This window comes from Pezoporus flaviventris, unplaced genomic scaffold (assembly GCF_033815535.1).
Source record: "Pezoporus flaviventris isolate CSIRO_AGI_PZ_B2104156 unplaced genomic scaffold, CSIRO_AGI_Pfla_v1 ptg000031l, whole genome shotgun sequence".
In the NCBI taxonomy this organism is placed as follows: domain Eukaryota; kingdom Metazoa; phylum Chordata; class Aves; order Psittaciformes; family Psittacidae; genus Pezoporus; species Pezoporus flaviventris.
Genome location: NW_026892579.1, coordinates 7622136 through 7635710, shown reverse-complemented (window position 1 = coordinate 7635710; position 13575 = coordinate 7622136). Strand labels below are relative to the sequence as shown.

The 13575-nt window shown below is 37.2% G+C and overlaps 1 protein-coding gene across 6 annotated transcripts in view; it reads right to left on the bottom strand.

Annotated features, from left to right (window-relative positions):
* Nucleotides 1-417: 417 nt before the first annotated feature.
* The window catches only part of WASF1 (WASP family member 1), an 88126-nt gene continuing 74968 nt past the window's right edge, over nt 418-13575 (bottom strand). For 5 of the 6 annotated variants that reach the window (XM_061460127.1, XM_061460128.1, XM_061460131.1 and 2 more), the window contains exons 4-9: nt 8030-8183; nt 7243-7360; nt 6287-6459; nt 4107-4286; nt 2161-2798; nt 418-1324 (exon numbers count right to left, since the gene is read on the bottom strand). In XM_061460127.1, coding sequence (XP_061316111.1) covers nt 1167-1324; nt 2161-2798; nt 4107-4286; nt 6287-6459; nt 7243-7360; nt 8030-8183 — 1421 coding nt within the window. In that variant the 3' untranslated portion in view covers nt 418-1166. The remainder of the gene's footprint in view (nt 1325-2160; nt 2799-4106; nt 4287-6286; nt 6460-7242; nt 7361-8029; nt 8184-13575) is intronic. The other variant, XM_061460133.1, reaches the window with a different exon arrangement.

Here is a 13575-nt window from a genome sequence, read left to right as displayed (position 1 = left end):
TAAAAAATGACTTTGCAGTATCACCCATGTTGTCATCTTTCATTAACCATGATTTTGACTGCTGCTTCTCCCCTTCTCAAGATACACCGACGGTAAAGTTTTTTATAAAAAAACCCCAACCCTAAATTCTATAAGCCACAAACTACAATTTTTTTTTTTTTTTTTGGGGGGGGGGGTGTGTTCTTTTTTTTCTTACAAATCACAGTAAGATTTCTGCTTTTTTTTTTTGTTTTTTTTTTTGGTAGATACGCATACAGGTATAATGTGATGACAGATGCTTTCTTATTTAATATGGATCCTTGGGTAAGCAAAGAATGTTTGTTGTAACTTTGTAGACCACAGATAAAATCTTTGAAATGCAAGGACCCCCAGGTATACCAGTGAAAAGCAGGCTCCATTGAAAATGCAACAACCAGGAACATTTAAAATGACCCATTTATTAAACCAAACTGTTATTTTAACAGTTACATAAGTTACACAGCATGTTTAAGTCAAAAGATTTCACAAGGAAAAAAAAATTAAACTTTTATTATGCAGGCAAAAATAGTACCACACAATATGTACCTGGGAGGGAAGGAGGGAAGGGAATCTCTAAACATTCAAATAAGGCCATAATTATTTAAAAACAACAATAAAACAATAATAAAACCCCCCAAAAGACCCATTTTCCTTTCAGTCTGTTCAGTGCTGCTAACTATATGTACTTCTAGTGTACAGATGTAATCGAGGCAGTGATATCTTGATAGCTAGGTTTAATGCTTTAAAACTCTATCAGAAGTGGAATAAGGCTCATTAGTACATACAGCTGCCCTTGGAATGTCAATCTCAGTTGCCTTCATTAACTTAAAATTCACAAAGTGCACAGTTAAGATATGCCAAAAAATTGAAACTGCTACTCTACCAACAGCTGCCCATGCTTAATACTTAGTGGTCTATTGGAACAAAGTATGTTCTTTCAAAAAAGATGTGTAAGAAAGCCACTGTAAAACATTTAGTTTCAAAGATGCACTAGGAGCTTTTTGTAAACAGAAAAGTAGAAAAACATGGATTAATTATGTAAAGAAAAGAATACAAAAACCACTAGAAATGACCATCAAACTTTCAAAGAACAAGCACCACAATGGACATTAGCATTCGATTTTGCAGAGTACAGCAATGTAATAATTTTACTCTAACCAATCCACTTCATCGAATTCTGAATCATCTTCTGAATCGCTATATTCCACAGCAATGCGTCGAGAAAGTATAGTAGCAACATCATTCTCAATGCGCTCATGTTTAGCTTCTTGTTCACGTTGCTCTTCAACTTTGCGTAGCTGAATACCTGAAGAACATCAAATCACAAACATGTTACTTTCCTCCTTTAGCATTATACAAATATTTAACTCATGATTCACACAACCCTTTGCAAACAAAAATGAAGGCTGTGGACACTGTCCACCTCAAGTTCTCTGTCAAGTTTTGAAAGAGAGGAATGTCAGAACGGCAGTGGCAGACCAGATTGTTCAATCCTTCTACTATAATATCCTGTCTCATATTTTCTGTTAAAAATACACCCACATTATCATTTTTTTCACTGCCCTGCACCTGTGCCATTCCCTTGCACTGTCAGAGGGGCATCTTGCAACATGAAGACTGCTTTACTACTGCATTGAGACATGTCAAGAATAGATACTTTACAGCTTTAAGTCTTAAACGATTTCTGAATGTCATTTATATGTGCTTGTAATACACTGATACGTGATCAAAATTCCAATGGTAATGGGTCTGTTCTTTTACCTAACAGTCTGTGAGAAACAAGGGTTTTGTCTTTTATGCAATCTGTAGGTTATCAGTAATAGCTGCATTTTTAGGTAAACAGAAATGAAGAGATAATCTAGACAGATCATCTATAAACACATGTACTTTTTTTTTTTAAAATCTAACTTCCACAGAGAACCAGTTTTGCATCCAAACTAAACATCTGATAAGCACAACTACAAACTGGAAAAATCTATCTACTTGGCAATGCACATGCTGCAGAGAATAGAAAGCAGAAACAGACTTAAGATGCATTCCTCTAACTTCTTACACATGTGAAATATTCCATCTCTCAAAGCTAATGTGTACTTAGCAAGTGGCTGAGACCATTCCTTTTGCCCCTTAATAGCCAAACCTTACCTTTCCGTATTGCTTCCAGCAGAACACTTCTAGCATCACTGATTACAGGAAGAGTTGAAGGATGGCGTTTGGGTTCAGGTGCAGGAATCACTTGGGATGGTGGAGATGGGGGCATTAAGGGGGCATGAGGGCCAGGGACAATGGTTGTAGGAGGAGGGTGCAGAACAGGAGGAGGATGAGAAAGGGCTGCAACTGTGACAGGAGAAGAGGGTCGAATGCCAGGAGGCGGCAAGGGAGGAGGTGGTGGTGGTGGAGGCAGTCCCTGTACTTCAGCTTGTGGAGGACCTGGGTGAACTGGTACAGTTTCACACACCTGGGCAGCTCTAGTGACAGGAGGAGAGGGTTGTGCTAGGGGAGGAGCAATTGGAGGTGGCGCTGGATGTAGGACTCCAGGAGCTATCTGGAGAGGAGCTGGTGGAGGTGGCACAGCTGGGGCCTGCAGAGCAGCTGTGGGAGGAGGTGGAGGAGGTGGAACTGGGGGTGGAGGGGTGGAAGTCATTGCAGCTCTTAGTGAAGAAGTTGACAAAGCAGATGGAAGAGGTGGTGGCGGTGGAGGAGGAGGAGTGGGGCTCACAAACACTGGTGTTCTGCCTGCTGCTGGTGACTGAGGACGATTTTCTACCAAGCCAGTCGTAGAACTGAAACACAGAACAACAGGACAGTTATTAGATCTGGAGACTGTAAAAAAATTACAGAAACAAAACCAACAAAGTAGTAGATTCACTTCTGCAACTTAAGAATATTAAATGCTGGGCATTAAAGAGCATTACATACTATGATGATTTCAAGGTATTTATAACATAGAGAAGGAAATCTAACTCTCAGTATGAAATATACTTCAATCTTCCACCAGGCCTTTGCTCAAATTCAGCTATTAACTGAGTTAAGCTCTTATGCAAACCTGCATCTTTACCAAAGGTTTCTTACACTAGTGTAATTCCCTCCTCCCATCTCTAAGTAAGTCCAAATAATTTTTCTGAAGTAAGGGAACTGCTGGTTGGTTAACTGCTTTGATTCACAGAACTTTAAAAACAGAACAGTACAGGCAATGAGGATGAGTTACATCAAAATACGTATGTTAAGGTTTGATGACAATATGAGTGAGGCTAATATCAAAGGTCACCGATTCTATGTACAGACAGGTATACTTATATGCTAGATACTCATAGTGCAATGAGCAGGTAAATTGAATAAAACAAAAGGGAACAGGAGAATTATTTTCTTGAAAGACCACTAAAAGATTTCTTTCAGCTGCTGTGGAAAATTAATCTAAAGAGTTATGCATTTCTGTGTATAATCTTCTGAACAGTAAAAAGACATTCTTTCTAACACATCTTGCTGATTGCAACAACCATGTCTGAATTAACTGTCCCCTACTCTGAGCTTTAAGTACCTGACCATAAAGTAAAATTTTGGGTATAAAACAACACGGGAGTGACAATCAGAGCCTCAGTCTAGAAAATACTTTAACTATGTATCCACTCCTGGAAAGGCACAGAGAAATAAAAAAATAAGAACATTAAGGGGAATTAAAAAAATAAAAAGGGCATTTGCAATTTAGTAAATATGATAAATATACAGTTTTGACAGCTGTCTTACAGCCATATATGCTTCCTTTCATGTAGGCCGAAACACAAATCTGTTGTACAAATTTCAGATTTTCAATTCAAAAATACCAAAGCTATATCCTGAGATTCTAACATCTTTCACAGAAATATTTTCCATGCATATAGCTCAGAAGGTGACACAGTCTCAATATTAATGGCAAGGTCTCCACAATGGCACCCTAGGGGGTTTAGATGCTAACCTTTCTCTCCAACTCCTATATGGGCCTGCAGCTGCCCGTGTATCAGGGCTGTCAACTGACTGCCCCCAGGACGCGTGTCCTGCCTGAGCTGCATGGGAGGTGGTGGAAAACTAAAACTCCCCAATAAATCTGCACGTACCTAACGCAAGGTGGCACAGGTTTCACATCTCCTGCTCCATGCATCGGGGGTGGCGGTGGTGGTTCATGTGGTCTGACCAACACTCGCTCCTCGGCTCTGTTCAGAAGTTCAGTCATCTGGCTGTACGGTAATGCAGAAAGTGAGTATGATCCATCCATATGGTCCACATATGCTTGAGATCTGTAGGAAAACAGTGAGAAATGACCCAACGTAACCTTTAGTAAAAGCAAGTATTAGGACCCTGAGCTACTGTTCAATACTTCAGTTTGATTTCTGTATTCACGTATCTTCTCTGCATCAATGCTGCATATTGTACTTCATGGCTTTTTAATAATTTATCCCACTTTCTATGCTATTGCTTCTAGCAGCTTCAAGAGTTTAATGATTTTGACAGGTATATCACACAACTTCTATAGTATGCGTGTGATCTTAATTAGTCACACTATTTTGAGTTAAATAAATAGAGCAATACAATCAGAAGTATACATATACCAGAATCTATTATGAAACAGACATTATACTCATTAATTGTTTCTTCTCCTTGATCCCTATATATATGCAACTATATTCTTTTGTAACATTCATGAAACACTCATCAATGTTAGAACGGTAAAATTAACAACTGAATAATTACCTGAACTCATTACTTCAAAACCTAATACTTTATAGCTATGCAATGAATATAAGAAAGATAATCTAAATATCTATTATTGAATAATAGTAGCAAATAAAGATGATTTAACTTTCTTGTTAATGACAACTTTTGAAACATGTCAAGTCCTGATCAGTGAGGAAATTCTCAAGTATGCAAAGATTTCAAAAAGATTTCTCTTTGCAAAAAGTAAAGTAATACTCTACATTTCCATACACTGCCACCACTGTAGTATCTAGGTCTATTAAATTTTTCAGGGGTGAAAAACCATGGCGCTGTTTTGTATCTGAACAACCTGCTCTGCACATGTAGTACACTACAGCCTAAGTGCGTAAGTACTGAGATAATCAAGTTTTCAGACAGGGTCCTGGACATAAAAGGAATCCTGCAACAAGTATGGGGAATCTGCAACATGTATGTATCCTGCAACACTATATATGGAATTTGATGTACAACGCAACAGAAGGACAGGGGGAAAGCATATGTTTCTGCCAACAGTGTGACATAGCAGCTTACAAAGATAAGACACTATAAAGTTGTTTCCATTAAAATGCTTGTAACCGCAACTTGAGTTGTACCCTATTGAGCGAAATGCAGTGAGACCATTTCACTTTCTGAATTGAGCCAAGTTTTCTATAAGCAGGTTTTCCCATTTTTCAGACAGCAAACCTAGAGTTATCATAATTATCCACTGTCACTATTAAGTTAGTTTGAAGACCTTACAAAGCTAAATGAAATACTTTCTTAGGGTGCGCTTTTGGCCAGCAAAGGATAAGGGAAAAATACAACTTTTTTGGAGGACAATGAATACTTTGGAATTAAAAAAAAAAAAACAACAAAAACCCAAAACCAACCAACCAACCCTCAGAAACATACCCCTAAGACTCCTGTATTACTTGTCAGCCCTCTTTCCTATCAGACATTTCCTGGCTGGTAAAATGGACTTGGTTTTGCACAAACACCAGAAGCATAAACACAGCAGGTGTTTACCATGTGAAATGCTACTTTTAACCACCAGCAAATATGTGCTGTGAAATGAGACTCCAACAGGTTGGATTCTGTAATAGACTATAAGCAGAAATGTCAATCAAATCTTGGATTTGTTCAAGAGTAAAGAGAAGCGCAGCATTCTCATTTGAGTTCCAAGAAGACGTTTGTTCACATCACACCCACCATATAGTCTTGGCAGTGTCTGCTGCACTAAAATCAAGAGACTGGAATAACAGGCATTTTGTAGGTCAAGACATGAATGTAGTGACACACATGGGTGCAAGATTGCAACAGTGACACTATACCTTCTTCAAAATGCAGACAACACATCCTCAAGGATACAATGAATTCCAAGAATACACACTGCTATTAAAAATAACAAGATAGTAACTACTGAGGTTTGACTGAGCTAAATCAATGATTTCCAGTACATCTCAAGAATAGCAGTAACATCTCATCATTTACCATTTTTCAGACTTGTTCACCATGCTGTATGAATATCTGTACTTAATAAAGGACAGAAATAATAAAAAGGGACCTTGATTCAAAATGTGAAGCTGGGCCATTAACAACTTCAGTGTGCTTATGTAAGAGGTTAGCATCGTCTTCTGCAAGCTCCGGGCCTTGGGCTAACTTCTGCCACTCTCTCCGTCTGTCATGAGGTGCCCGTGGCACTTTTTCTGGTTCATGAGGGCGATCCAGATTTTTCTGCTGTAGGAGAGTTGTGCAAACAAAACTGACAGCTAAGACAGTGCTTTCTGATTAGCCGCATTTAAACATTTGCTTCAAAATAATGAAAACCAATCCCAATTCAAGTGCAAGAAAAATTTACTTTCAGTCTAAATATATGTAAAGCAAAATGACTTGTAAAAAACTTCAGTGTAGTGGAAAATTAGCTGAATAATACAGAGAAAAATAACTGTATAGGTAGGGTTTTATTCTAAGTCTGAAAGAATAAATCTGACACATTTACTGTCTCTATGTATGAAATGTACATAATAATGGCAGAACAAGAAAGTAGATTCCCTTTGCAAAAGTGTTTGTATGATTTTCAGAAAATATAAACATATTGTTCGATTCTTATTATTTTTTTTAGAGGAAACATACCTATTAGAATGTTGTTCAAGATTTTTCACCTGTAAGATTTTCAGAATTTTGCATTATAAAAAAAGGTTCCACTGAAATTCTTTATTCTTGCTGTATTCCTCTTTTTTTTCCTCCTTTCTGAGCCATTGCTAGAAAACTTAAAAGTTTTGGCAAGCCTGATGTTAGTTACATTAGGACAGTATGAAAGCTCTAGGCCCCTCTATATTATTTTACTAAATATTTATTTCTTAAAGTTGACAGAATTGAATACAAGTAGTTTTCTTAGAATGAAGATGACTCTGTGAAGTTTGGATTGTTATTAATTGCATAACCAAAAAAGTGTTACATGTGCAAGCAAACCCTTTCAAGGAAGAAACACCAGAAGCTATAGAAAACTAACATACGTACCTTCTGCTTCCTCTTTTCTTTTCTTTTGTCCTCAGTGTCCTGCAGCATTTTTTCCTTCCACAGATCAAAGAAGTATGAAGGATTTGTATAAAACTTCAAACCCTCTTTTCCATCATCCCTGAAATACAGTGATGCAAACACAGCATATTATTTATTGGACAACACATGAATCCAAACATTAGGGAAAGGCCTAGTATCTCAGACCCTGAAATATTTTACTGAAGAATAGTAAAAAGATGAACATTGACCTCCTGCGCCATTATTCTTTACTAGCTTTCCCTCTATTCAAGGTCCTGATTTTAGAAAAGTAACTTTAATGTAACCTGCAGATGAAAAGCGTATCGTGAAGCAGAGAACTCCCATTCCAGTGACTCAAATCTTGCTCTTAAAACAATGAGTGAATTTGTGCGGCTGCTCTGGTTCTAACTAATGATTTAAATTGACTTTGGGATAGCAAACAACATTTCCATTAAAGAGCTTTCTTTCTATATGCTTAACTGCTTATTTTCTTTGCTTTGCATCCAAGAGCATTACACAGCTCAATAAATACAGGCAATAAAAATGTCTTTTTCTTACCATCGTTATGCTGGGGTGAAGTCTGAGTAAAGTAAAGTTTTAATGCTTATAATGTCTTCTGCTGCCCGTATTCCTCCAGCACCTTTACAGTTTTCCAGCCTGCTCCTTAAATATTCAAGTGCTAATCAACATGAGCAATGTGCCTGGATATAGCATCTCTATTACATAAAATAAGCTAGAAATTAGTTTAGATTCATTTTATTTTACTAACCTGTAAGGAGTGAGAATGTTAAGCGGAGGAGGCTGTTCACAAATGTCGTAAGTTTCTTGCAAAGGAATAGGCAGAGTTTTCCGGTCAAACAACTGTTGATCTTGAATTGTGGAACTCCGGAAAGCCTTCCTCATTGTAATGTCCTGCAGTGACACTGAAAGGGCACATTGCCGTTTAAAAAAAAATAATCATAAATGGCTTATTATTTGGATTAATCTGGAACTGCATAATACTGACTGGAATATAAATATTAAGCATTGCTACTAGTATCCTTCAAATTTTACAGCAGATATAAATTCATCTAGCACCAGTATCAGGGTTATTTTACATTATCCTCCATTTAGCTTCATAGGAAATTTCTGCTTACATGGATAGGTATCAGAGCTCTGTCTCCCCAAAGTAGTTCAACAAATTGCTTGCTGTAGCTATAAAATATTATTCTGTAGTTCAGAAGTACCTAACAACATTTACTAATTCCTTTTCACAATTCTTTTGGTACTAAAATGTTACTCTCTATCTTTAGGTATAGATTTTACCTTTACGCTACCAGCAAGCCAAACTTTGCATTCCTTACACGTGGGTAGCAGTTCCACTGATGGCCCACTGAGATGTCAAACCAGCAGATCACTTAAGCTTATGCTACTGCTATCAGTGAGTTTGAATGGGATGTGATACTGTGTTCCGATACATGAAACGAGTCAAACGCTGGTTTTAATCAGACTCTTTAATCAAGATGAGTCTTCTCTGTTCAATTCAGGTGAGACACTTTGAGTTTTTAAGCACAGTAGTTAGGAGTATTTTTATGTTTATTTTATACAAACAGGCTGGTAGTAGTGCCACTTCATTCAAGATGAGAGGACATCCCCTCTCTCCCATATCACTGGGGCCTTCATCAACAATTTTTTAAGAGAGTGCATCTGTTTAAGCTGAAAGCTGCATTTTACTCTGGTTCCCATAACATACACATGTACACACAGAGCTAGATTTCTACTGTATGATCACAAAGCAGCAGAAGGCAGGATTTTTTCCAGAGGGCTTGCATTACATGGAATGTTCTGTCTTCTTACCTAAGCATATTGGCAGCATCATTTGTGAGGCTAAAGATGGGATTTATTTGATTTTCAGCTTTTGAAGTTTATTACTGTTGGCAAGGTTTTGTGTTTATGGAGAAGTTTCCTCCTTTTTACCCTAAGGTTCTGTTTCATTACAGTGTCTTTCATTCTTTTTAATACCTTTAATTAGCTTATCAGCAGTCTTTTTAAGTATGTGAAAGAAGTATTGTATATGAATGTCAGCCAGAACTCTCAATTTCTCCAGGTATTTTTGCACCCATAAATAACCCTACATATTTAGTACCTGTCATGAAGTATAGGTTATTCACAACGAGAAGAAGCAGTTTTTACCTCATCTAAAACCCTAGTCTTAGATTCTTTTGTACTTCAGCTGTTTTACCTGCAGGTTGTTGGTTTTACAAATCTTACCAAATGTACTTGTTCAGAGTTGCTTGGTAATCTTGCAAGTCTTTAAAGCGACTGTCACTTACTAGAGACTATGCCAACAAAAATGAAAGTTAGTATACTTCTCTTTGAACCTGTGTGCATTCTTAAGGCAATGAGGCAAATGAAATGTACTCCAATAAATACAGTTGTTTTAATATTAAAATGCTCACAGAGTATGTGTCACCGTATTACTGAGACCTACATTGTTCTATTAACTCTTTATTAGCAGTCCTTAATCTCTTCAGGGTGGTGAGGCACTGGAACAGGTTGCCCAGAGAAACTGTGGCTGCCCCATCCCTGGAGGTGTTCAAGGCCGGGTTGAATGAGGCTTTGAGCAACCTGGTCTAGTGGAAGGCATCCCTGCCCATGGTAGGGGGGTTGGGACAAGATATCTTTAAGGTGTCTTCCAACCCAAACCATTCCATGACTCAAACAGAGCCAGTCTAATTCATAATATCCATTTTCTTGTTTAAATCTCCACTTTCTGAAAGCATATACAAGGAGAGTAACACACCTGAGGATAATCAACCAACTCCCAACAGTAAGTGTAGATCACTTTCTTTCTAAAGCTAAGCTACAAAGAAAAGGTCTTCACAGAAAACATATGCTGTAGAATTTCAAACAGCTAACAGAATTTGCTGCACTGATATCTAAACACCAGTATTCACTGAAAAGCATGCCATTATTTCAAAACAACTGACAACATTAGGACAACATTGCTAAGGAAGTGAGAGGACATGGCACAAGCCATACTGCGAATCATGATACTGATATAACTCATATACACACAGGGATCAGGTAAATCCCATGCTGCAAGCACAATGTAATCCTGGGCTGTGAATGGTTTGGCTTACAAAGCCATTTGTTTAACTTGCCAGCTGGCTGAGAAACAGAAGCCCTCTGTGGCTTGCCACCTCAGGGGGCAATGTATGTGAAAACCTGGCTGGTCATCCAGCCACTCAGCTTTGGCTCACTGACAACCTGGCACAGCAAGAGGACAAACTGGATGTAGGAATTCAGGTGTGAGAAGAGACAAGACACTGAAGGAGGAGCTGTAAATGCTGCAGGCATTTGACTTGATGCTGACACATTTAAGCTTCCAGTTGCCTAATTCCTAACTAGCACCAAAACCTTTGTATAGTCCAAGATTCTAAATTTCATACGATACTTTTTCCTGAAAGTCCATCTGCTACACCACTTGGGTTTACTGCAATAAATGAAAAATGGAGTGATGTGATTTCCTTAAATGTTAAGACGTTCACAATTTAAGTTAAAAACTAATTCGACAAACTGAATAAATGCCATTTTATCTTTCCTGTGTCTGTTGTTTGGATTGTACAAAAAGACCTATTATATCAGCCAGTCCAACTTTCTGTACACAGCAATATTTTCTACATAATTAAAAATTATTTCTGTCTCTCTGTCAGAAAGCTAAACTACCAACCTTTTGTATATTTGGTTTTGAAAAAATCTGCCAGTATGCTTTCATTTGTAATCAGCAGTGAACTGGGAAAAAAAAAATCCTTAAATTGCATGCTACAATAACTGGGTTTCTTTTGCCTGAACTACAAATTAAATTAAAGAGCACATCTGTAGTATATATATATAATAACATTTTACTTCCCGTTAAACCTCTCATTAAACTGCAACCCAATTGTAGTAAAAGTCAGGAATGGAGCACATCAGCATACTGACAGAAAGTAGCTACTTTTACATTTCAAGGATATTAAAAATTACATTAATTTTGCCTCATCAGATGAAAAAAAACTGTTAATAGATTTTTTTTTTTTATTCTTTTAAACTCACTCCAATGTACAATTTATGAAGAGGTTCTAGGCTGAAAATTACAGTTCTCCTAAAGATGGCAAATGAAGAAATAATGTATATTCCTTTTAAAATGAAGAGCTCTCAACACTTCACTGTCAGAATTTCATCCTGACAAGTTTTAAGACCATGACATCTTGAATGCCACAGCTATGACTCCTTGCAGAACTGAATGACTACAGGAAATGATATACAAGTCAATGGACTCAGTTGTCCACAGTTCCCTTTCTCTGTTCAAAATTTTGCCCAGCAATTTAAAAAGTGCAGGGAAGGAAGAATGACACTATCAAATTAGCAACTTTGTCATAAGATTCCAATTAAAGGTAATTAACTGGGGGGTTGTTTGAAAATTCTCTTCAGATAAAGATTTCAGTTCCTGCAGATGCTGTAATCTTGAAGTCTGATTTCCACATTATATATTTTCTTTTTTTAACGATTATCCACTTCAACAATGCCTACAAGTACACACATATTATGTTGCCCTGCCTGATTGCTCCAGGTTTAATAGTAGCGCTAAGCAGAGAGTCTTATTTTGCTGGAACCACTCCCCTTTTAGGTTGTCCCTAACACAAGAAATTAAAATTTTCTGAAATATCTATTTATAAAAATCCAAACCAGCTCAAGTACTCTTTGGATAGAGAATGTGTGTACCTTAATTACAGGTAAACAAAGAGAGGACGTAAATGTTAGAGCAATAATTTTAAGAGGACTCAGAAGCTGCTTTAGATGCACCACACAGAACCAGAGAGGCCAGAGCAGCCCATTAGGGGAGATGTAAATCACCCAGCTGCATCAAGCAGTGTGGTCTCAACAGAACTGCCACATTATTTAACAAATGACATTTTGTCCAGATCCCTCTTCTTCCACACAAAATACAAATCATGCTATCATGGCTTTACCACTGAACTATTAAGCCTTGGACACACTAATTTAAAACTGATTTACTTAATAAATAACCCATAAATTGAATTGAGTGATAAGAAAATGGGAGAAAAGGCATGGAGAGCAGTTGGAGCTCAGCCCATCTGCACAGATCTTTGAAAGGGAGGCATACCGAAATCCAACTTTCATTACATGGAGATGTGCCAGGAAAAGTTACTTTCTATATGACTGAACCATCTTCTTCTTTATTTAACTTCGGGGATAAAAATTCTTATGAATGAACTGGCAGTACTGCTATTCTCCACATTAAGATATTACATGTGTAGGTCATGACCTAATTTTCATGTGGTCCCTGTTCTTAACTTAGATTACATTTATACCCAAATCACCAAATTCCTCTTCAGAGGCTAGAGACAGTAAGTGAGCTGGCCTTCAAAATGGGATCTACTACCCTCTCCTTTTAAGTCTTGTAATAGATTGAGTATTGTCATTGGAAAGTTGACCGAGTCTCCCATTTTCAGCAGTATAGAGCATAATTAGCTGTCAAGCCTTTTAGGTTTTGCCCATCTGATGCCACCTTTTTTGCCTATAGCAAAATGTAAAATTTCTCTTTAGCATTAATCCAGCAAAACTTCTGAAATACTGTATTTCTTATGACAAAGCAGTATTTTTAGAATGCTTAGGGGGAAAAAAAAAAAGCACATGTATTCAAAGCCAGAAGCCCACTGAAATACAATTCACAACACTGTTTGATTCCAGAAGCATGAAAGGCTGCTCACCCATAGCACTTCTGCCAGTAAGTTTTTTAAGCTGCTTGTCACAGTTACAACCAATACGCTGTAGAAATCAAGAACTTGATACCCTGCTGCTGAGATGAAAATCCTCTCCAGTTTGAGATTTAAATAGAATTAGGCAGTTCATATTAACGAACCACTAGAATAATACCAAAATAAGCACATAACTCTCAGTTTATGAATTCTTCTTCTGCCATGATACCATTTATCTCTGAGTGATACACAACTGTTTTCTAATACTTCATTACACTGCACATCAGAGCTGTCCTGTGTATGAGTATTTCAAAAAAGAACAACATAAAGGCTAAAGTGGATATTCTTTTAAAAACTTTAAAATTTATACAGAAATTATTTACTTGTAGTAATACTTCAAGCTTAATGGCACAAATAAATTCACAAAGATGTGGTAAATTCACAAAAATCTATTATTATAAAATTTGCATATATATGGAAAGAGTTAGTAACACTATAAAGTAAATACTGAAATTAAAAATAGTTGCCAAGAAACTATACTTTTGGGGTTTATTTTCTGACCTATAAGGAGGAT